Source organism: Carettochelys insculpta, chromosome 32, assembly GCF_033958435.1.
Source record: "Carettochelys insculpta isolate YL-2023 chromosome 32, ASM3395843v1, whole genome shotgun sequence".
Lineage (NCBI taxonomy): Eukaryota > Metazoa > Chordata > Testudines > Carettochelyidae > Carettochelys > Carettochelys insculpta.
Genome location: NC_134168.1, coordinates 1,393,378 through 1,418,327, shown reverse-complemented (window position 1 = coordinate 1,418,327; position 24,950 = coordinate 1,393,378). Strand labels below are relative to the sequence as shown.

Below are 24,950 nucleotides of genomic sequence, written 5' to 3'. Positions count from 1 at the left end.
GCTCTGCCATGACTGCTCCACCTGGTTGAACGTTAAAGAGTGTGATGTAGTGGGGGATACCTGTGTGTGTGTGAGTGGCTCACAGAGGGTGTGGGTCTCCTGCTGAGGGTAACCCTGACGACCAGGTAACACCTTTGTACTGCAGACAAAGGAGGAGGTGGAGCCTGAGGGGTTTGAATTGGAACTGGGAGTTGGAAGCAGTTAGTCTGGGCTGAGGGAGAGAGAGACCAAGGAGGGGGCCAGGCCCCGGCTCTGGGGGCCCCTCGGGGCCTCCTCTCCCCAACATGGATTGGACTGGCTGTCTCTGCCTGCTGTACTGACTCCTCTGTACAGTGCTGTGTCCTGTCGGCTAATAAACCTGCTGTTTTCCTGCTGAGTGAGAGACTCTCCTGCCTGCGGACAGGGTGCAGAGCTTGGGGGACCCCAGAACCCCATCACACTGGTGTCAGAAGTGGGATGTTCTGCACCCTGAGGATGGAGCATCCAGCAGTAAGTGACCGGGGCCCCGGAAGAAGTGGGGCCTGCGAGACCCAGGTGTGCTGACGGGCAGTGAGGTGTAGCTCCCCAAGGCGGAGGGGCCTGCGGCCGAACCCAAGCAACTGCGGTCGTGGTCCTCGAGACGGGGTGTCACACCCGAGGAGGGGTTACTCCTGGGAATCTGTTGGAGTCGGTCCCAGAAGGTGGAGGGGCCGAGAGCCCAACCCCCAGGAACAAGTGACCCCTGAGGAGGCTGACGCTGAATGAGTCCTTCCCAAGACAGGGTGCTCATGGTCCCTGACAGCGGGTGTCACACTGAAGAAGGGGTTCCGCTGGGAGTCTGTTGGAGTCGGTCCCAGAGGGCAGAGGGGCCTATGGCCTAACCCCGGGCAGCTTGTAACCCGCAAGGAGCCTGGCACACTGAAGGGATTCTTCCAGGAAGCGTGGGGTGAAGAGGGCATCAGTCTGAGAGCCTGCAACCACGCTGAGCAACTCCGCTGTGAAGTGGCAGCACCTGGAAACCGAATCGAGATTAAAGAAGCTGGACAAGGCAGCGTGGATGTGCAGTGGCAGAGCTGAGGGTTAAGGAAAATCCTGCAGAGGTGAGCCTGGATCGGGGCAGGGAACCCTGGACTGCCTGGAGCTCTGAACCGAGGGGCCTGCCGCAGCTCAAGGAGGGAAGGAGCGATTCCAACCCATCATCTACTAGTGGCCAAGACAGACCTGCGAAGAGTTTTCCAGGCCTGGGCCGAGGAAGGTGCCTGTGTGTCTGTGCAGGAAAGCAGCTTGTCCACTGGGAATGGCAAGTTGTCTGTGAGAGAAGCTGCTCCACCTTCTGTGTGTGTGTGGAGACCAGCCGGGGGGCTGGGACAAAGGAGAGAGTGTCTCCCATTGTCTGTCTGTGTTGAACAGCAGCAGCAGCCTGGGGAGAGAGCAGAGCCTGCGTTTGGAAAAGGTGCCAATGAGGAAACTAGCCCATTGTCTGAGGAAGATTCCCCAGCCTGGGGTGGCTGGAGAAGGATCCACCAGAAAAGAGCATTCCAGGTGTGTCTCTGAATCCAGCCATGGGGGCTGGAACAGAGGGAATGGCTCTGGGATGGGCAGTGGTATCCCTGCTAAGGACACTGGTCCTTGGTGCAAGAAAAGTGCTTCTGCTTCTGGGGAAGTGAATCCTTTGCCTGAGCCTGTGGGGGCTCGAGATGGAGCCAAGATCCCAGAGCTGGATCTGAGGGCAGCTGAAGCCCAGATGGGAAGTGGGCCTGCCTCTGTGTCTCTCAGCGGGGATGATGCTTTAACTTGGTCTGATCCAGTTAGTATCATCAGGGAATCCCAGAAACCAGACGATTCTGGTACTTGTTCTTTGCCTGATGCTGAGGTGTTACTGGGAGGGGGTGAGAGGACTCTGTCCTACCAGAGTCATCCTCTCGCCAGGACACAAGAACAGACGGGCAATGGAGTTACGCTGACTGATGAAGATAAAGGAGCCGGTAGCAGAAGGGACAAAAGGGACCCTAACCTTCTGTCCGGTGGTACTGGCTGTCTGCCTGGAGGGGGATTACGTGGGAATCTGCCTGATGGGCCAGAAGTGATCCTGGGTGTAGGTGAACCCCAGGAGCTGGTTGTGGCTCAAGGGAGCAGTGCCCCCGTGGAGGCAGACAGGGGTGAGTTATTGTTTGGGGAAGCTCTTAAGGAAGAAAATGTCCCTGAAACTTTTCCTGACCTGTCTGTGGGGACTGCAGAAAATGGGAGTGAGGTGAAGGAGAGTGAACAGGAAAGGTGCATGTCTGTAAGCACCAGAGCAACCCTTTGCCTGGGGAGAAGTTTGTTTCAGCCCCTGATGGCCAGGACCTGCCTGAGTGTGAAACCACTGGCTGTGCTCTGGAAGGGTCCAAAGCAGGCAGGGTAAAAGTTTCTCAGGAATTGGAAGCTGGTGCAAGTAAAGTAAAAACTATCAGGGAGTGTGAGCAGCCCTGTGAGAACCAAGTAAAACAGCTGCACAGTCAGTCTCTGTAGGATGCAGGAGAGGGCCAGCAATTCCCCATCTCCAGATGGTGGAAACACTTATATTCTTATACTGGACTCCACTTCTGATTCCATGGGGAGGCAGTAGTTGGAGGTGGAAGGACAAAGGAGCTTTGGGCCTGGTGGGCCAGTAAGGGATAAACAGGGATTCCTTCATGTGGATTCTGCGTCTGGGACTCACAAAACAACTCTCAGAAAGCAGTTTGGTTTGCAAATTTCCAGACTGGCTGGAAGGGGGCCGTCTCCCTGAGATCATCAATGGCCCAGCTCTTGTTAGAAGGGAGGGCACAGCCAGAGAGATCAGATTTCCACCCCGGGGGCAAGAGAGACGATTAGAACTTGATGGTGCTAAGAAAGGCCTCAGCCACTTAGCCCCAAAATACCAGATTCTCAAGGATGTTGCACAAAGGTTGTGGTCTACCAAAGAGCAATGTAAATGTGCAGTTGCAATGGGTTTGTTCTGTTACTCACGCTGACTGCTGTAACCAAGGGGTGCTGCTACCAAAAGCTGTAGAATTGTACCATGCACTGAATGTTTGGAAAGAGCCATGTGACATGATGACCTTGATGTAGAATCATGAATTGTATGTTGAAGGAGTCTGTAACTCTGAAATGTCACCATTGTTCCCTGTAACTAGTCTTGCAACCTCTGACATGAGAAGGAACATTCCAAACCTATTGTGTGGCATGAAAGGGGAAACTGAGGCACACAGCCATTGTGGTGGTCTGGCTAAATGCCAAGGATGGAAGCATTTGTACCTTCCGTTACTGGACTGTAACTGAATTCCAGACATTGGCTGGAGCAGCTGTATGGACTGGTGGTCAGATGGGGCAGGACCCAGACCACAAAAGACCTGTTTGATCTATTGGTGCTGCAGCATCTGTATGGGCTCTGCCTGCCCGACTTGAGAACGTGGCTGACGGACCGGGGCCGAAGCAGGGAGACCGACCAACCCAAGGGAACTAAAGGGACTTGCCCGGCTGCATCACATGAAAAGGGCCAAGACCAAGCTCCTGACTTGAAGCCTCCCCCAGCAGGACTATGACGTGGAGGTGGTGCACATCAAGGGGAGAACAGAGGGTATAGCCAATGCCCTGTCACAAGGGGAGAGCCCCAAACTTCCCCAGGTCACCAGTTGAGTGACCCCGCTCAGTTCGGTCTGGAAGGGGGGAGAGATGTGATGGAGTGGGGGATACCTGTGTGTGTGTGAGTGGCTCACAGAGGGTGTGGGTCTCCTGCTGAGGGTAACCTTGATGACCAGGTAACACCTTTGTACTGCAGACAAAGGAGGAGGTGGAGCCTGAGGGGTTTGAATTGGAACTGGGAGTTGGAAGCAGTTAGTCTGGGCTGAGGGAGAGAGAGACCAAGGAGGGGGCCAGGCCCTGGCTCTGGGGGCCCCTCGGGGCCTCCTCTCCCCAACATGGATTGGACTGGCTGTCTCTGCCTGCTGTACTGACTCCTCTGTACAATGCTGTGTCCTGTCGGCTAATAAACCTGCTGTTTTCCTGCTGAGTGAGAGACTCTCCTGCCTGCGGACAGGGTGCAGAGCTTGGGGGACCCCAGAACCCCATCACAAAGAGAACAACAGCTGCACATATTCTGACCTGGGAAAGACAAGACTGGGGGACGTGAACCTGCATGAAATGATTCCCAAGGAGAACTTTATCTTTCTTTGAGATTTCTAGTTTTGAAGTTCTAACACCAGGAGAGTGCTTGGGCTAAATGATGCCCTTTGACTTTCAATGAATTAAAAAACTGGACAAAGGTTCTGCCTCTTATGTTTCAGGAAAAATAAGAAATGTATAACGAGCAGGTTCAGAGTGGTAGCAGTGTTGGCCTGTGTCCATAAAAACAACAAGAACTCCTGTGCCACCTTAGAGAATAATACATGTTTTGGAGCGTAAGCTACCGTATTCTCATATGCATCTGATGAAGTGGGTCTTTGCCCATGAAAGCTTATAACGCGCCACAGTGCCTCTCTGCAGTTGTAAGAAGGGTTTTTTCCTCATTAACCTTGTAGGTTTAGAACAGATCCAACCCTTTCAAAAGACGAAATATAAATAAAAACATTGAAGTCACTGTGAGAAATTCAACCAAACATTTGTGAACGTCCCTTAATTCCTCCATTTTCATTGACTTTAATTTTCATTCTCCAATTTCTCCCATTATGAGCAAAGATACTTTTCTCAATTCTTTTTCTAAAGGACTCTTTCACCTCTTTGTTCCTCAGAGTGTATATTATGGGGTTCAACACTGGTGGCACAATTGTGTTCAAGAGAGAAATCACTTGATCACCCTCTGAGGTGTTGCTGGACTTTGGCGTCAGGAAGTTAATAAGAGCTGTTCCGTAAAACAAAGTCACCACCACAAGGTGTGCAGAGCAAGTGGAGAAGGCTTTACGCCTTCCCTCCATTGAATGCAGCTTTAGGATGGAGGAGATAATACATATATAGGACAGGATTATCAACAAGAAAGGGAAGAGGATAAAGAGCACCGACACACTGATACTAAAAGTCCTAATTTTCCATGCGTCAATGCATAAAAGCTTCAGCACTGGTGGGGTATCACAGAAGAAGTGGTGGACACGGTTGGAGCCACAGAAGGGCAGACTGAAGGTCCACATGGTCTTCGATACTTCCACTGAGATGCCGATGAACCATGAGACCCCAGCGAGCAAAGTGCACACCCGGCCGCTCATGATGGTTGTGTAGTGCAGGGGGTGACATATGGCCACGTAACGGTCATAGGCCATGGCTGTGAGGAGGCAGCATTCCGTGAGGCCCATGATGGTGTTGACGTACATCTGGGCTGCACAGCCTGCAATGGAGATGGTCTTTTCTTCCACCAGGAGGTGAACCAATAGCTTTGGGACCACACCACTGGTGAAGCAGATTTCCAGGTAAGACAGGTTCACCAGGAAGAAATACATGGGGGTGTGGAGGGAGGGGTTAAGCTTTATCAGAAGGATAACAAGGAGGTTCCCCATCAGGGTGACCAGGTATATGACCAGAAGAACCACAAACAGAAGGATTTGCAGCTTGCCCAGGGATGAAAACCCAACTAGGATGAGCACATCGGAGATGGTCTGGTTCCCCCTAGGGTCGCTCTTGGAGTAGGTCATCTGTAGGTGTGAGAAAGAAAGAAATGGTGAAACTGAATCTGTGGCATATGGAATGCTACAATATTTGGTTTCTCTCTTTCAAATAAAAAGAGTGAATGCCAGTTCTTTAAGTGGTGTAAATCTTAACTTTTCCATGTGTATAAATGAAGATATTGTGATTTCCACCCATGGAAGCTCTTTATCCCATCACCTTGTTAAAAGACATTTCACAAGGAGGTAGATCCTACGGTGTAAGGGACTGTTCCACTGATGTTTTACTTTAAGCTTCCTTCTTGACAAGGAACATTGTAAAAGCTGGCATGACAGTGACATGACAAAGGTGAAAACAATGAAATGTAAGAAATGAAAGAGTTTGCACACCCTTCCTACGAGGGTCTCAACATGACACATCAAATCCTGGTGAGCAGCAAAAAATCTACCCAGGAAATGCTGAAGGAGAGAGATTGTCAGCATTGAGTCAGCAGTTCCGGAAATGGGAAGCGAACTCTCTTGATGCCTGAAACTCTGCCACAATCCAAGAGCCATTCTCTTGGTTATTAGAAGCACAAACAAAGAGGAATGGGCTCTTCCAGTATAATGTGGCAGGAGACACTCAAAGACTCATAGAAAAATACATGCAAACCTTCTGAAAAGGGCTGTAAACTGGCAGTTACAGTTTTTCATATCTGCCAAATGAACAACAAAAATATGTGAAGACTCTGGCATTTGGCATAGTGGACGATTCAAATAGGAGAGATAGACCTTACAGAGATAGGTAGGTGATATAGCAGATTGATGCAAAATTTAGTGTACAGTAACTAAGCCTCTGCATAATGGGCAGGGAAAGACGGAAGGAAATCAAATAAAAAAATAAAAACTGCCATCAACATCACTTTTTTTTTTTCGAGGAAAACTTCAGTATTCCTGGAACTATTGATTCACAAGGGCTTTCATGTATTTATTTGTCGGCTGACATTTGGAACAGATCTTAGTCAATGGAGAAATTGACTCACCCTTAGCAATGAGGTCTGTGTCGATCCTTATCACTGGCCGTGGAGTGGTATTTTCAGAGCTCTTCAACACAAGTGGACCCTCTGCTTATAAACAGGAGAAGACGAAAGCAATGGGAGAGGCAGATGCTCCATGAAGAGTGGGCCATGTGAAATTCAGCTGAAAGAGGCCAGTGCTTAACTCTTGGTCACCTGGCACATCTCACATGCTGTGGTGGGATCCAAGCAGGGGATTTTTTCAGAATAGATCAGACTGGCCCCATGCATCTTCCTGCATTCAGGTCCATATGCAAAACACACCTAAAGAAGCCACTTTCCACCTCAGAAGGGTTGGGACAAAAGGGAGTGAAGACGAGAGTAGGGAAAAGTGAAAAAAAAATCCACCAATCTAACAACAAAAGTAATAAAAAGACTCCTGCTATTTCTGGAGCTCACCGATCACTCTGATGGGCATTATGAAATTCTGGGAAGGGAACCTCACCTACACATCCATAGACAGATCAATAGAGAGACTGACATATAAATTTAACTAGCTTAAGATTAGATAGATAGATAGATATGGTGTATGGGGATAGATAGATAAATAGATAGATACTGTGTATGGGGATAGATAGATAGATAAATAAATAGATTCGGTGTTTGGGGATAGATAGACAGATATGGTGTATGGGGATATATTAGATAGATGGAGAGATAGATTTGAGCACTATCCGGTGCTGACACAAACCCTAATGTTCTCTTTGCAGGTTTGAAAAATTCATCTGAAGGAACCAGTAATGTGATTTTGCTCCAATTGCAGCCTGTGGCACAACCCCGATAGAGTTCAGTGGGAGAACAGTCAGGGGCTTAAATCATTTATTTATACCTACCCTGTTTATAAAAATGAATCCCGTCCCCTAGCTGCTGATGCGATACCTGTTGAGGGATACTGGGATGTTTTTATTTCATTCACTGGCTGCTGGGACCACATCCCTGCAGGAAATTCTTGTGTTATTCCTTGGAGGAAGAACAGCACGGCCTCAATTTGTACACAAACGTAATTAACTAGGTCGTTTATTTCAGGTGAAGTTGTATGACGAGGATCAGCCACATTGTCTACTGCAGTAAATCATATGACTCTTTTTTTCCTCTGGAAGGAGGAATGATGTGTACAAAGCTACACAACAGAAAGAGTCTGGGGCAGAGACAGGAACAAGACCCAGGACCCAGGACCCCACGTGGTCACACTGTGGGGCTCACCCTTGTCTTGGACCTACAAGGGAAAGCCATGAGCTCTGACTCTCACTACCTGTTGCTTTTACCAATACACTCCACTCTCCTGCCAGAGGTGGGAGCAGATCCCTTGAGTCCTCACTCCAGACCCCACTGCCCTAACAATAGGGCCCATTTTCCTCCATGAGTCCCAGACCAGGTTCCCTCTAGGGTCACTCTCAGCATCAATCATATCTTGGGGGAAAAAAGAAAAAGACACTGGAACTGACTGTGACAGATACCAATAGGTGCATTCACAGACAACAAGCAGTCCTGTAGCACCTGAAAGACTAATGAATTCATTAGATAAACGCACTTTTGTGGGTTTGACCCACTTCCCCAAATTCCCCTCCTTCCTGCCCTCCTGCGTACACTTCAGCTGTGCTCTGTGGAGACAAGTTCTCCAGCCTCTTCCATCAATGACATTCTTGGCATGGTGGCCACTCAAAAACGAACAAGAAGTCTTCATGTCGCCCTCCTATTTGTGAGTACGGCTGATCAGCCCGATTCTGGAGCCAAAGTTTCTTATCACAGAATGGTCAGGTGTTGGGAGCTGCTGGAATAAGGTGGGACAGTTTTTGCTTCTCTTTTCCTCCTCTCCATGTCTACACTGCAGCAGGATTCCTCAGATTGCTCAACCCTGTCATGGATTACTTCTCTCTAGTGGGGATGGTCGTCAACAAGGTTCTTCCAATGGTCAACACCAAAGCTGCACTTTTTCAGACACACCTCCGTTCTTTTGACAAAGTGGGTCTTTACCCACCAAAACTCATGCTCCAAAAAATCTGTTAGTCTATAAGGTGCCTCAGAAATTCTAAGTGTTTTCATAGAATTATAGAATCATAGAATTCGAGGGCTGGAAGGAACCTCAGGAGATCATTGAGTCCAGCCCCCCTGCCCAAAGAAGGATGAAACCCAGTTAAACCTTCCCAGCCATGGCTATGTCAAGCTGGGACTTAGAAGCCTCTAGTTATGGAGATTCTACCACCTCTATCGGTAACACATTCCAGTGCTTCACCAGCCTCCTGGGGAAATAGTTTTTTCTTAATATGCAACCTATACTTCCCTCTCTGTAACTTGAGATCATTGTTCCTTGTACTGCCATCCATAGCCATGTCTACACATGCACGCTACTTCGAAATAGCGGCACTAACTTCGAAATAGCGCTCGTCACGACTACACGTGTTGGGCGCTATTTCGATGTTAACATCGACGTTAGGCAGTGAGACGTCGAAGTTGCTAACCCCATGAGGGGATGGGAATAGCGCCCTACTTCGACGTTCAAGGTCGAAGTAGGGAAAGTGTAGTCGTTGCGCGTCCCGCAACATCGAAATAGCGGGGTCCTCCATGGCAGCCATCAGCGGAGGGGTTGAGAGACGCTCTCCCACCAGCCCCTGCGGGGATCTATGGTCACCGTGTGCAGCAGCCCTTAGCCCAGGGCTTCTGGCTGCTGCTGCTGCGGCTGGGGGTCTGTACTGCATGCATAGGGTCTGCAACCAGTTGTCAGCTCTGTGGATCTTGTGCTGTTTAGTGCAAGTGTGTCTGGGAGGGGCCCTTTAAGGGAGCGGCTTGCTGTTGAGTCCTCCCTGTGACCCTGTCTGCAGCTGTGCCTGGCACCCTTATTTTGATGTGTGCTACTTTGACATGTAGACGTTCCCTCACAGCGCCTATTTCGATGTGGTGCTGCACAACGTCAATGTTCAACATCGACGTTGCCAGCCCTGGAGGACGTGTAGACGTTATTCAGCGAAATAGCCTATTTCGTTGTCGCCACATGGAAATAGGCTACTTCGATGTAGGGTTCACGTGTAGACATAGCTCATAACTACTGAGAACAGTCTCTCTCTGTCCCTTTTAGAGCTCCGCTTCAGGAGGTGGAAGGCTGCTATCAAATCAGCCCTTAGTCTTCTCTTATGCAAACTAAATAAGCCCAAGTGTCTCAGCCTCTCCTCATAGGTCATGTGCTCCAGCCCCTTAATCATTGTCATTGCCCCCACCGAACCCTCTCCAATTCATTCACATCCTTTCTATACCGGGGGGCTCAGAACTGAAGAAAATACTCCAGATGAGGCCTCCCCAGTGCCGAGTAGAGGGGAATAATAACTCCTCTAGATGTGCTGGAAATGCTTCTCCTAATGCACCCCAATCTGTCGTTAGCCTTCTTGGCTAGAAGGACACACTGTTGACTCATATCCAGCCTCTCATCCACTGTAATCCCCGGGACCTTTCCTGCTGCACTGATATTTAGCAGTTTTCACTTTTTCATGTGTGCGTTCAGCATGTCTTTATATTGTTTGCTGTAACCACCAACATTCCTCCATCCTTCCTCCAACTTGGAAAACAGAATCCGTTTGAGGAGGTGCTGATCAGCTATCTGAGCTATGTGACCAGTCCATCAAAGTTGTTGGGGAATGACAACAGCTTCAATGCTGGTCATGTTCGACTCTTCCAACAGTGACACTTAGTTAGGGCCACAGCCTGGTGCATGTAATGAAAACACTGAGCTCAGCTCAGCTCTGGGAAGGCTCATCCAGTGTGGGCAGGGGACGGTCAGAAACAACTAGACAAACGCACAACCACATTGAGAACAAGAGGTTTATCCCGTCCCAATGGGGCGGCAGGCACACAGAGAGAATCAAAGGAATCGCACAAAAAAATTTAAATTAAACATCATCAGGAAAACCTGGTGAAAGTCTGGGAAGTGCCCCTCATAGGATAATTTCAAAGAAAGGGGAAGAACGATCTCTAAATATGCAGACCTGCACAAGAAGTGGAAATAATTCTACCTTCTTCAGACCAGCTTGGCTCACCATGGCTATTGCAGTAAATGCAGGGCTGGCTGGGAAACACAATTTCCAGCTCCCGGCCACTTTTCATGTTTCCAAAGGAACTAGAGACTGAGGGAGAGAAAACTAAAACAAACATACAAAAATTCAGGAAATTCTGGGGGATCTCTATGCAAAATGCACTGTCGAGAAGAAGGAAAAACAAAACAAATGATATTCTCGTTGGATGGAACTTGGAGAAGGGTGGGAATTCTTCTGTCTTTTACACGCTATGTTGCGGAACTTACTGTGCCATTTGTCAGCATTTCTTCAGTTTTAGTAAATGGAGATCTGCCTGGGAAATTGAATTTTATAACCAATTCCAGTGTTCCTATGTTTGTTTTCACTGTTAATTGATATGAAATTTGAAAGAGCAGAAGACCTAATCTCACTTCAAAATGTGTACTATGAAATAGAACGGAAACTTAAAAACATCCACCAAAGTCAAAGGTTTTTCTTGGAAAACATGAACAGAGTTGAAATCATTTATTCAGAAGGGATTTTGGTTTCTTTGTTAATGGACATTTAGACCAGTTTGAAATAAATGCAGTGAGTTACTCGCCATGAGGAATAAGGTTTTTATGAATTCCTGTCACTGGGACCTGAGAGATATCTTTAGAGGTCTTCAAGGTATCTAGATAACCCTTTTACATACAGGGAACATGAAAGTTGAAAAAGAAGCAGATGTTTTGTGGAGTGAGGGTTGGGGAAGTTCAGCTAAAAGGCACTTAACTCTTGGGCACCAAATGCAAAATATTGACTTTTATGAGAAGAGATCAGACTGGTCCCATTCACATTCAAAGACAACACCCTCCTTACAAAAGAGCATTTCTGTGTAGATTTACAGGATGATGAGGTGGGTTGGGGAACAGATGGGAGTGAGGACAAGAGGTGGGAGAAGGAAAATGCCACCATCAAAACAACTGTAAAAATAATGGATAGAGTCAGGGCAGGTTTGATGCTTTCCTATCACTCACGGAATCACAGAATCCTGCAATGCTAGAACTGGAAGGGACCTCAAGAGGTCCACTCCCCTGCCGTCCTGGCAGGACCAAGCACCATCCACAGCATTTATGATACATGTCTATCTAACCTGCTCTTAAATATCTCCAGTGGTGGAGGTTCCACCACCTCCCTAGACAATTTGTTCCAGTGTTTAAGCACCCTGACAGTTGGGAAGTTTTTCCTAGTGTCCAACATATATCTCCCTTGCTGCAGTTTAAGCTCACTGCTTCTTGTTCTATCTTCAGGGGCCAAGAAGAGCAATTTTTCTCCCTCCTCACTGTAACCCTCTTTCAGGAAATTGTAAACTGCCATCATGTATCCTTTCAATCTTCTCTTTTCTGAGCTAAACATGATCAGTTCCTTTGGTCTTACTTAATAGCTCATGTTTTCTAGACCTTTAATCATCCTTGTTACTCTTCACTAGACCTTCTCCAATTCCTCAACATCTTTCTTGTAATGTGATGCCCAGAACGAGACAAAATACTTCAAATGAGGCCTAATCAGAGCAGAGTAGAGCCGAAGGTGCTCCTCTCTTCCTCATAACACTCTCGTGGGTATGATCAAAGTCTGGGACCAGAATGTCCCCTAGTGTAAGTTATCATTACTCCAATGAAGTAAAGCTTTTGCCCCGACCCATAATTGTTAAACTAAGTGATTTCTAATACAGCTACAGAGCCCAAGATATACAATGATACTAACTGACCGACTAACAGGTGGATTTGACTGGATTTGATAGATAGATAGATAGATAGATACATGTGAACACACACACAACCCATACATTCACACACACATTAAGGTTCTCCACACATCTATGGAAAATTAAATAAAGAAACCAATGACAAACTTTCTTCCTGTTGCAGGGCACACGCCTGATGGACTTTATTCGGAGAATCTTTGTGGTCTGACATTATTTATTTGTAGCCTACCTTGTAGTTTCATTCCCTAGTTGAAGATGCTGTACCTGTGAAATCTGATCTTACTCTTATCTTAATCTACAGACTTATTAGACTAATGCAGGTTTTCCCTCTGTCCTTACAACTCACAGGAGGGAGGGTTGCAAAAATGAGTAAACAGTTGCTGCTGAGCCCAATGTGTCTGAAGGCCCTTGAAGAATGGCAATGGGGGATTTTTACTCTTTGGCTACGTCTACACGTGCAGCCAACATCGAAATAGCTTATTTCGATGTTGCGACATCGATATAGACTATTTCGATGAATAACGTCTACACGTCCTCCAGGGCCGGCAACGTCGATGTTCAACTTCGACGTTGCTCAGGCCAACATCGAAATAGGCGCAGCAAGGGAACGTCTACACGTCAAAGTAGCACACATCGAAATAGGGATGCCAGGCACAGCTGCAGACAGGGTCACAGGGCGGACTCAACAGCAAGCCGCTCCCTTAAAGGGCCCCTCCCAGACACAGTTGCACTAAGCAACACAAGATCCACAGAGCTGACAACTGGTTGCAGACCCTGTGCCTGCAGCATAGATCCCCAGCTGCCGCAGAAGCAGCCAGAAGCCCTGGGCTAAGGGCTGCTGCCCACGGTGACCATAGAGCCCCGCAGGGGCTGGAGAGAGAGCATCTCTCAACCCCCCAGCTGATGGCCGCCATGGAGGACCCAGCAATTTCGACGTTGCGGGACGCGGATCGTCTACACGGTCCCTACTTCGACGTTGAACGTCGAAGTAGGGCGCTATTCCTATATCCTCATGAGGTTAGCGACTTCGACGTCTCGCCGCCTAACGTCGAAGTTAACTTCGAAATAGCGCCCGACGCGTGTAGACGCGACGGGCGCTATTTCGAAATTGGTGCCGCTGCTTCGAAGTAGCGTGCACGTGTAGACGCAGCTCTCATGAGGTTAGCGACTTCGACGTCTCTCCTCCTAACGTCGAAGTTGGTGCCGCTACTTCGAAGTAGCGTGCACGTGTAGACGCTGCTTTTCTGTACCATACACAGTCCCATGCTATTAAAGTACAGTGTAAATCATTCCTTCCTCTATTGTAACAGGCTCCAGGTTACATTGGCTTCCCCTCTGCTCTCTGATATGCTCACCTGGATAATATTTTCTGATTTGTCAACCTTGATTCCTATGTTTGGTTCTCTGTGTCTTAAATATTGAATTTGTTCTGGTATGGCTATGGGGTGAAGAAGTGGGTCTGTCCCATGAAAGCTCCTCACCCAATAAATTATTTTGTTAGTCTTTAAAGTGCTACTGGACTGCTTTTTTTGTTTTGATATTATACAGACTAGCACGGCTATCTCTCCGTTCTTATAGTTCCTTAGTTGCTGTAAATCTTAACAGGTCTCTCAGTAGCAAAAGATCTACACTGAATTTCTCCATACGTAGGTCCTTGTTCCATAACCTGGCTACGCAGAAATGTGCAAGAAGGAGGAACCTAATACGTTTAGTCGACAGAAGAGAAGACTCAAGGGTGATTTAATATCAGCCTTGGACTTCCTGAAGGAGACCTCTAAAGAAGGGGGTGAGAAACTGTTCTCCATGGTGGATAGCAGAACAAGGAGCATTGGTCAGAAGTTAAAGAGGGAGAGGTGTAAGTTGGATATTAGGAAAATCTACTTCACCCGGAGGGTGGTGAAGCACTGGAATGCGTTTCCTAGAGAGGTGCTGGCTTCTCCATCCCTCGAGGTTTTCAAGTCCCGGCTTGACAAGGTCCTGGCTGGGATGACTTAGTGGTGGTTGATCCTGCTGGAAGCAGGGGGCTGGACTAGATGACTTCCTCACATCCCTTCCAGGCCTAGGATTCTACGATTCTATGAAAAGACTTTTTGCAGAAAATGTTTCTCTTTGGGGTGATTTATTGCCGTAAGAGCTGGAGTGACACAGAAATGACAGAGTTGAAATAAAAATGAGTATACATATTTTGGATACCCTTAGAAAGTAAACCGCATATTCAAAAGAATCCTTCTTTCCGTAATTTAACACAATTTATTGAATTTATTCCCTTTTCAAAAGAGGAATGCAAGTGAAGACACACCCAGAGTGCCTCCGCGAGCAGAGAGCACACCCGGCCGATCATGATGGTTGTGTAGCGCAGGGGGTGACATATGGCCACATAACGGTCGTAGTCCATGGCTGTGAGGAGGCAGCATTTGGTGAGGCCCATGGTGGGGTTGACGTACATCTGGGCTGCACAGCCTGCAATGGAGATGGTCTTTTCTTCCACCAGGAGGTGAACCATTAGCTTTGGGACCACGCTGCTGGTGAAGCAGATTTCCAGGTAAGACAGGTTCACCAGGAAGAAATACATGGGGGTGTGGAGGGAGGGTTATTTTGAAATTGGCTCTTTAAATGCATTTTGAAATAATTCAACTGCTCTTTCAAAATTGTTTCCAAACAGTGGTTTTGTCACAGACATTCTAGGATAGCTATGTCAATATCACTGCATGGTGGCGTTTTGCTTTGGCTGTAACATAAATTTGCATTCTTGGAATATTGAGTTCTCCTGGGATTAATTAAGCTTCCTAGCCATTGTGTGTCAGGGGCTTGCAGGATGTAGAGATATTGGACATCCTGGGCTGTGTGGAGGAGAGGGTTGGACTGCTCAGCTCTGACCACTCCATGGCAATGAGTAAGTCTATGAGAAAGTTGCTCTGGGAATTCATGGGAAGGGCTACAAGATGGAAGAGGAGCAGGTCCAAGTCAAAGCAAAGGATCTGTGTCTGGGGCACCAGGAGGCCTGGGACACAAAAAATCTCTCTGGTGTGGAGCTTCTGAGCTGCCTCATGGGTGCAGGTCGTCCTAGACAGAGTCAGCACCACGGCCTGCGGAACACCCGGAGAATCCTGAGGTGCTGGACTCACAGGCCCAGAAGGGCACAGCGAGGAGGAGTGGGTGGACGAGGAAGAGAAGAAGCGTCTGCAGCATTAACCACCCAGGGGTGCGGCTGCACAGGGAGCCAAGGCCTGTTTTTTCTCACGGGAAGAGCCCTGGCTCGTAGCAGGAAGGAGTGAAGGAGCGTAGGAGGTCTCGGCACACTGCTGCTCACAGGCACAGCCCCCACACCTCCCATTGGCTGAAGATTCCTTCCTCTCCTTAAGGGCTGCAGCTGGTCGAAGCCACTCCTGGGAGTGGGGAAAGGTGAGGACAGCCACACTGCACCGCTGGTGCTGGGGTTGGCGGTTTCCAGGGGGCCCCAGATCCTTTTATCTTATCTGGGCCCCAGAAGAATGGCCCTTTTTGCCCACACCATCAGCAGCCCTGACCAAGGGACACCTTGGAGGTTACCTGCAGCAGGATGGAGAGGAGATAAAAAGGGCACAGGAAAGAGAGAGGGAACCAAAGCAGGAAATGTTCTTGTCTCTCAGACAGCAAAGGGACCTGCTGCAGAGTCTGGTGGACCTGGTGGTACAACCAGACCATTCTGACCACCTTCTGCACCCCACAAAGAACTCATTATCGGGAGACCTCACACCCCTCTTCCTGTCAGTATCCCACATGGCCTAAGGGTCAGTGCTCTGCCATGACTGCTCCACCTGGTTGAACGTTAAAGAGTGTGATGTAGTGGGGGATACCTGTGTGTGTGTGAGTGGCTCACAGAGGGTGTGGGTCTCCTGCTGAGGGTAACCCTGACGACCAGGTAACACCTTTGTACTGCAGACAAAGGAGGAGGTGGAGCCTGAGGGGTTTGAATTGGAACTGGGAGTTGGAAGCAGTTAGTCTGGGCTGAGGGAGAGAGAGACCAAGGAGGGGGCCAGGCCCCGGCTCTGGGGGCCCCTCGGGGCCTCCTCTCCCCAACATGGATTGGACTGGCTGTCTCTGCCTGCTGTACTGACTCCTCTGTACAGTGCTGTGTCCTGTCGGCTAATAAACCTGCTGTTTTCCTGCTGAGTGAGAGACTCTCCTGCCTGCGGACAGGGTGCAGAGCTTGGGGGACCCCAGAACCCCATCACACTGGTGTCAGAAGTGGGATGTTCTGCACCCTGAGGATGGAGCATCCAGCAGTAAGTGACCGGGGCCCCGGAAGAAGTGGGGCCTGCGAGACCCAGGTGTGCTGACGGGCAGTGAGGTGTAGCTCCCCAAGGCGGAGGGGCCTGCGGCCGAACCCAAGCAACTGCGGTCGTGGTCCTCGAGACGGGGTGTCACACCCGAGGAGGGGTTACTCCTGGGAATCTGTTGGAGTCGGTCCCAGAAGGTGGAGGGGCCGAGAGCCCAACCCCCAGGAACAAGTGACCCCTGAGGAGGCTGACGCTGAATGAGTCCTTCCCAAGACAGGGTGCTCATGGTCCCTGACAGCGGGTGTCACACTGAAGAAGGGGTTCCGCTGGGAGTCTGTTGGAGTCGGTCCCAGAGGGCAGAGGGGCCTATGGCCTAACCCCGGGCAGCTTGTAACCCGCAAGGAGCCTGGCACACTGAAGGGATTCTTCCAGGAAGCGTGGGGTGAAGAGGGCATCAGTCTGAGAGCCTGCAACCACGCTGAGCAACTCCGCTGTGAAGTGGCAGCACCTGGAAACCGAATCGAGATTAAAGAAGCTGGACAAGGCAGCGTGGATGTGCAGTGGCAGAGCTGAGGGTTAAGGAAAATCCTGCAGAGGTGAGCCTGGATCGGGGCAGGGAACCCTGGACTGCCTGGAGCTCTGAACCGAGGGGCCTGCCGCAGCTCAAGGAGGGAAGGAGCGATTCCAACCCATCATCTACTAGTGGCCAAGACAGACCTGCGAAGAGTTTTCCAGGCCTGGGCCGAGGAAGGTGCCTGTGTGTCTGTGCAGGAAAGCAGCTTGTCCACTGGGAATGGCAAGTTGTCTGTGAGAGAAGCTGCTCCACCTTCTGTGTGTGTGTGGAGACCAGCCGGGGGGCTGGGACAAAGGAGAGAGTGTCTCCCATTGTCTGTCTGTGTTGAACAGCAGCAGCAGCCTGGGGAGAGAGCAGAGCCTGCGTTTGGAAAAGGTGCCAATGAGGAAACTAGCCCATTGTCTGAGGAAGATTCCCCAGCCTGGGGTGGCTGGAGAAGGATCCACCAGAAAAGAGCATTCCAGGTGTGTCTCTGAATCCAGCCATGGGGGCTGGAACAGAGGGAATGGCTCTGGGATGGGCAGTGGTATCCCTGCTAAGGACACTGGTCCTTGGTGCAAGAAAAGTGCTTCTGCTTCTGGGGAAGTGAATCCTTTGCCTGAGCCTGTGGGGGCTCGAGATGGAGCCAAGATCCCAGAGCTGGATCTGAGGGCAGCTGAAGCCCAGATGGGAAGTGGGCCTGCCTCTGTGTCTCTCAGCGGGGATGATGCTTTAACTTGGTCTGATCCAGTTAGTATCATCAGGGAATCCCAGAAACCAGACGATTCTGGTACTTGTTCTTTGCCTGATGCTGAGGTGTTACTGGGAGGGGGTGAGAGGACTCTGTCCTACCAGAGTCATCCTCTCGCCAGGACACAAGAACAGACGGGCAATGGAGTTACGCTGACTGATGAAGATAAAGGAGCCGGTAGCAGAAGGGACAAAAGGGACCCTAACCTTCTGTCCGGTGGTACTGGCTGTCTGCCTGGAGGGGGATTACGTGGGAATCTGCCTGATGGGCCAGAAGTGATCCTGGGTGTAGGTGAACCCCAGGAGCTGGTTGTGGCTCAAGGGAGCAGTGCCCCCGTGGAGGCAGACAGGGGTGAGTTATTGTTTGGGGAAGCTCTTAAGGAAGAAAATGTCCCTGAAACTTTTCCTGACCTGTCTGTGGGGACTGCAGAAAATGGGAGTGAGGTGAAGGAGAGTGAACAGGAAAGGTGCATGTCTGTAAGCACCAGAGCAACCCTTTGCCTGGGGAGAAGTTTGTTTCAGCCCCTGATGGCCAGGACCTGCCTGAGTGTGAAACCACTGGCTGTGCTCTGGAAGGGTCCAAAGCAGGCAGGGTAAAAGTTTCTCAGGAATTGGAAGCTGGTGCAAGTAAAGTAAAAACTATCAGGGAGTGTGAGCAGCCCTGTGAGAACCAAGTAAAACAGCTGCACAGTCAGTCTCTGTAGGATGCAGGAGAGGGCCAGCAATTCCCCATCTCCAGATGGTGGAAACACTTATATTCTTATACTGGACTCCACTTCTGATTCCATGGGGAGGCAGTAGTTGGAGGTGGAAGGACAAAGGAGCTTTGGGCCTGGTGGGCCAGTAAGGGATAAACAGGGATTCCTTCATGTGGATTCTGCGTCTGGGACTCACAAAACAACTCTCAGAAAGCAGTTTGGTTTGCAAATTTCCAGACTGGCTGGAAGGGGGCCGTCTCCCTGAGATCATCAATGGCCCAGCTCTTGTTAGAAGGGAGGGCACACCCAGAGAGATCAGATTTCCACCCCGGGGGCAAGAGAGACGATTAGAACTTGATGGTGCTAAGAAAGGCCTCAGCCACTTAGCCCCAAAATACCAGATTCTCAAGGATGTTGCACAAAGGTTGTGGTCTACCAAAGAGCAACGTCAATGTACAGTTGCAATGGGTTTGTTCTGTTACTCACACTGACTGCTGTAACCAAGGGGTGCTGCTACCAAAAGCTGTAGAATTGTACCATGCACTGAATGTTTGGAAAGAGCCATGTGACATGATGACATTGATGTAGAAGCATGAATTGTATGTTGAAGGAGTCTGTAACTCTGAAATGTCACCATTGTTCCCTGTAACTAGTTTTGCAACCTCTGACATGAGAAGGAACATTCCAAACCTATTGTGTGGCATGAAAGGGGAAACTGAGGCACACAGCCATTGTGGTGGTCTGGCTAAATGCCAAGGATGGAAGCATTTGTACCTTCCGTTACTGGACTGTAACTGAATTGCAGACATTGGCTGGAGCAGCTGTATGGACTGGTGGTCAGATGGGGCAGGACCCAGACCACAAAAGACCTGTTTGATCTATTGGTGCTGCAGCATCTGTATGGGCTCTGCCTGCCTGACTTGAGAACGTGGCTGATGGACCGGGGCTGAAGCAGGGAGACCGACCAACCCAAGGGAACTAAAGGGACTTGCCCGGCTGCATCACATGAAAAGGGACAAGACCAAGCTCCTGACTTGGAGCCTCCCCCAGCAGGACTATGACGTGGAGGTGGTGCACATCAAGGGGAGAACAGAGGGTACAGCCAATGCCCTGTCACAAGGGGAGAGCCCCAAACTTCCCCAGGTCACCAGTTGAGTGACCCCGCTCAGTTCGGTCTGGAAGTGGGGAGAGATGTGATGGAGTGGGGGATACCTGTGTGTGTGTGAGTGGCTCACAGAGGGTGTGGGTCTCCTGCTGAGGGTAACCTTGATGACCAGGTAACACCTTTGTACTGCAGACAAAGGAGGAGGTGGAGCCTGAGGGGTTTGAATTGGAACTGGGAGTTGGAAGCAGTTAGTCTGGGCTGAGGGAGAGAGAGACCAAGGAGGGGGCCAGGCCCTGGCTCTGGGGGCCCCTCGGGGCCTCCTCTCCCCAACATGGATTGGACTGGCTGTCTCTGCCTGCTGTACTGACTCCTCTGTACAATGCTGTGTCCTGTCGGCTAATAAACCTGCTGTTTTCCTGCTGAGTGAGAGACTCTCCTGCCTGCGGACAGGGTGCAGAGCTTGGGGGACCCCAGAACCCCATCACAAAGAGAACAACAGCTGCACATATTCTGACCTGGGAAAGACAAGACTGGGGGACGTGAACCTGCATGAAATGATTCCCAAGGAGAACTTTATCTTTCTTTGAGATTTCTAGTTTTGAAGTTCTAACACCAGGAGAGTGCTTGGGCTAAATGATGCCCTTTGACTTTCAATGAATTAAAAAACTGGACAAAGGTTCTGCCTCTTATGTTTCAGGAAAAATAAGAAATGTATAACGAGCAGGTTCAGAGTGGTAGCAGTGTTGGCCTGTGTCCATAAAAACAACAAGAACTCCTGTGCCACCTTAGAGAATAATACATGTTTTGGAGCGTAAGCTACCGTGTTCTCATATGCATCTGATGAAGTGGGTCTTTGCCCATGAAAGCTTATAACGCGCCACAGTGCCTCTCTGCAGTTGTAAGAAGGGATTTTTCCTCATTAACCTTGTAGGTTTAGAACAGATCCAACCCTTTCAAAAGACGAAATATAAATAAAAACATTGAAGTCACTGTGAGAAATTCAACCAAACATTTGTGAACGTCCCTTAATTCCTCCATTTTCATTGACTTTAATTTTCATTCTCCAATTTCTCCCATTATGAGAAAAGATACTTTTCTCAATTCTTTTTCTAAAGGACTCTTTCACCTCTTTGTTCCTCAGAGTGTATATTATGGGGTTCAACACTGGTGGCACAATTGTGTTCAAGAGAGAAATCACTTGATCACCCTCTGAGGTGTTGCTGGACTTTGGCGTCAGGAAGTTAATAAGAGCTGTTCCGTAAAACAAAGTCACCACCACAAGGTGTGCAGAGCAAGTGGAGAAGGCTTTACGCCTTCCCTCCATTGAATGCAGCTTTAGGATGGAGGAGATAATACATATATAGGACAGGATTATCAACAAGAAAGGGAAGAGGATAAAGAGCACCGACACACTGATACTAAAAGTCCTAATTTTCCATGCGTCAATGCATAAAAGCTTCAGCATTGGTGGGATATCACAGAAGAAGTGGTGGACACGGTTGGAGCCACAGAAGGGCAGACTGAAGGTCCACATGGTCTTCGATACTTCCACTGAGATGCCGATGAACCATGAGACCCCAGCGAGCAAAGTGCACACCCGGCCGCTCATGATGGTTGTGTAGTGCAGGGGGTGACATATGGCCACGTAACGGTCATAAGCCATGGCTGTGAGGAGGCAGCATTCCGTGAGGCCCATGATGGTGTTGACGTACATCTGGGCTGCACAGCCTGCAATGGAGATGGTCTTTTCTTCCACCAGGAGGTGAACCAATAGCTTTGGGACCACACCACTGGTGAAGCAGATTTCCAGGTAAGACAGGTTCACCAGGAAGAAATACATGGGGGTGTGGAGGGAGGGGTTAAGCTTTATCAGAAGGATAACAAGGAGGTTCCCCATCAGGGTGACCAGGTATATGACCAGAAGAACCACAAACAGAAGGATTTGCAGCTTGCCCAGGGATGAAAACCCAACTAGGATGAGCACATCGGAGATGGTCTGGTTCCCCCTAGGGTCGCTCTTGGAGTAGGTCATCTGTAGGTGTGAGAAAGAAAGAAATGGTGAAACTGAATCTGTGGCATATGGAATGCTACAATATTTGGTTTCTCTCTTTCAAATAAAAAGAGTGAATGCCAGTTCTTTAAGTGGTGTAAATCTTAACTTTTCCATGTGTATAAATGAAGATATTGTGATTTCCACCCATGGAAGCTCTTTATCCCATCACCTTGTTAAAAGAAATTTCACAAGGAGGTAGATCCGACGGTGTAAGGGACTGTTCCACTGATGTTTTACTTTAAGCTTCCTTCTTGACAAGGAACATTGTAAAAGCTGGCATGACAGTGACATGACAAAGGTGAAAACAATGAAATGTAAGAAATGAAAGAGTTTGCACACCCTTCCTACGAGGGTCTCAACATGACACATCAAATCCTGGTGAGCAGCAAAAAATCTATCCAGGAAATGCTGAAGAAGAGAGATTGTCAGCGTTGAGTCAGCAGTTCCGGAAATGGGAAGTGAACTCTCTTGATGCCTGAAACTCTGCCACAATCCAAGAGCCATTCTCTTGGTAATTAGAAGCACAAACAAAGAGGAATGGGCTCTTCCAGTATAATGTGGCAGGAGACACTCAAAGACTCATAGAAAAATACATGCAAACCTTCTGAAAAGGGCTGTAAACTGGCAGTTACAGTTTTTCATATCTGCCAAATGAACAACAAACACAATGTGAAGACTCTGGCATTTGGCATAGTGGACGATTCAAATAGGAGAGACAGACCTTACAGAGATAGGTAGGTGATCTAGCAGACTGATGCAAAATTTAGTCTACAGTAACTAAGCCTCTGCATACTGGGCAGGGAAAGACGGAAGGAAATCAAATAAAAAAATAAAAACTGCCATCAACATCACTTTTTTTTTTTGTGGAAAACTTCAGTATTCCTGGAACTATTGATTCACAAGGGCTTTCATTTATTTATTTGTCGGCTGACATTTGGAACAGATCTTAGTCAATGGAGAAATTGACTCACCCTTAGCAATGAGTTCTGTGTCGATCCTTATCACTGGCCGTGGAGTGGTATTTTCAGAGCTCTTCAACACAAGTGGACCCTCTGCTTATAAACAGGAGAAGACGAAAGCAATGGGAGAGGCAGATGCTCCATGAAGAGTGGGCCATGTGAAATTCAGCTGAAAGAGGCCAGTGCTTAACTCTTGGTCACCTGGCACATCTCACATGCTGTGGTGGGATCCAAGCAGGGGATTTTCTCAGAATAGATCAGACTGGCCCCATGCATCTTCCTGCATTCAGGTCCATATGCAAAACACACCTAAAGAAGCCACTTTCCACCTCAGAAGGGTTGGGACAAAAGGGAGTGAAGACGAGAGTAGAGAAAGTGAAAAAAAAATCCACCAATCTAACAACAAAAGTAATAAAAAGACTCCTACTATTTCTGGAGCTCACCGATCACTCTGATGTGCATTATGAAATTCTGGGAAGGGAACCTCACCTACACATCCATAGACAGATCAATAGAGAGACTGGCATATAAATTTAACTAGCTTAAGGTTAGATAGATAGGTAGATATGGTGTATGGGGATAGATAGATAAATAGATAGATACTGTGTATGGGGATAGATAGATAGATAAATAAATAGATACGGTGTATGGGGATAGATAGATAGATACGGTGTATGGGGATGGATAGATAGATAGACAGATATGGTGTATGGGGATAGATTAGATAGATGGAGAGATAGATTTGAGCACTATCCGGTGCTGACACAAACCCTAATGTTCTCTTTGCAGGTTTGAAAAATTCATCTGAAGGAACCAGTAATGTGATTTTGCTCCAATTGCAGCCTGTGGCACAACCCCGATAGAGTTCAGTGGGAGAACAGTCAGGGGCTTAAATCATTTATTTATACCTACCCTGTTTATAAAAAGGAATCCCGTCTCCTAGCTGCTGATGCGATACCTGTTAAGGGATACTGGGATTTTTTATTTCACTCACTGGCTGCTGGGACCACATCCCTGCAGGAAATTATTGTGTTATTCCTTGGAGGAAGAACAGCACGGCCTCAATTTGTACACAAACGTAATTAACTAGGTCGTTTATTTCAGGTGAAGTTGTATGACGAGGATCAGCCACATTGTCTACTGCAGTAAATCATATGACTCTTTTTTTCCTCTGGAAGGAGGAATGATGTGTACAAAGCTACACAACAAAAAGAGTCTGGGGCAGAGACAGGAACAACACCCAGGACCCCACGTGGTCACACTGTGGGGCTCACCCTTGTCTTGGACCTACAAGGGAAAGCCATGAGCTCTGACTCTCACTACCTGTTGCTTTTACCAATACACTCCACTCTCCTGCCAGAGGTGGGAGCAGATCCCTTGAGTCCTCACTCCAGACCCCACTGCCCTAACAGTAGGGCCCATTTTCCTCCATGAGTCCCAGACCAGGTTCCCTCTAGGGTCACTCTCAGCATCAATCATATCTTGGGGGAAAAAAGAAAAAGACACTGGAACTGACAGTGACATGTACCAATAGGTGCATTCACAGACAACAAGCAGTCCTGTAGCACCTGAAAGACTAATGAATTCCTTAGATAAACGCACTTTTGTGGGTTCGACCCACTTCCCCAAATTCCCCTCCTTCCTGCCCTCCTGCGTACACTTCAGTTGTGCTCTGTGGAGACAAGTTCTCCAGCCTCTTCCATCAATGACATTCTTGGCATGGTGGCCACTCGAAAACGAGCAAGAAGTCTTCATGTTGCCCTCCTATTTGTGAGTCCGGATGATCAGCCCGATTCTGGAGCCAAAGTTTCTTATCACAGAATGGTCAGGTGTTGGGAGCTGCTGGAGTAATGTGGGACAGTTTTTGCTTCTCTTTTCCTCCTCTCCATGTCTGCACTGCAGCAGGATTTCTCAGATTGCTCCAACCTGTAGTGGATTACTGCTTTCTAGTGGGGATGGTCGTCAACAAGATTCTTCCAATGGTCAACACCAAAGCTGCACTTTTTCAGACACACCTCCACGTCAGCTGCTGGAAGTGGGCCATATCCTACCTGACTGAATTGACCTTGTCGACTCTGGCCTTCCTCTTGATCAGTATTCCCTTCTTTTCAGGAGCCTGTATATCTAGACCTACCTCTGGAATCTCCACTCCATGCATTTGACAAAGTGGGTCTTTGCCCAC

At 48.6% G+C, this 24,950-nt stretch overlaps 2 protein-coding genes across 2 annotated transcripts; both read right to left on the bottom strand.

The window, feature by feature from the left end:
• Positions 1–4,589: 4,589 nt before the first annotated feature.
• On the bottom strand, positions 4,590–5,621 carry LOC142004500 (olfactory receptor 10A4-like). Its single transcript, XM_074982144.1, has one exon. The coding sequence runs from the start codon at positions 5,619–5,621 to the stop codon at positions 4,590–4,592; it is 1,032 nt and encodes a 343-aa protein (XP_074838245.1).
• Positions 5,622–20,756: 15,135 nt separating this feature from the next.
• On the bottom strand, positions 20,757–21,788 carry LOC142004499 (olfactory receptor 10A4-like). The gene has a single exon (XM_074982143.1). It carries the CDS (start codon positions 21,786–21,788, stop codon positions 20,757–20,759), a length of 1,032 nt encoding a protein of 343 aa, XP_074838244.1.
• Between the last annotated feature and the right edge of the window lie 3,162 nt (positions 21,789–24,950).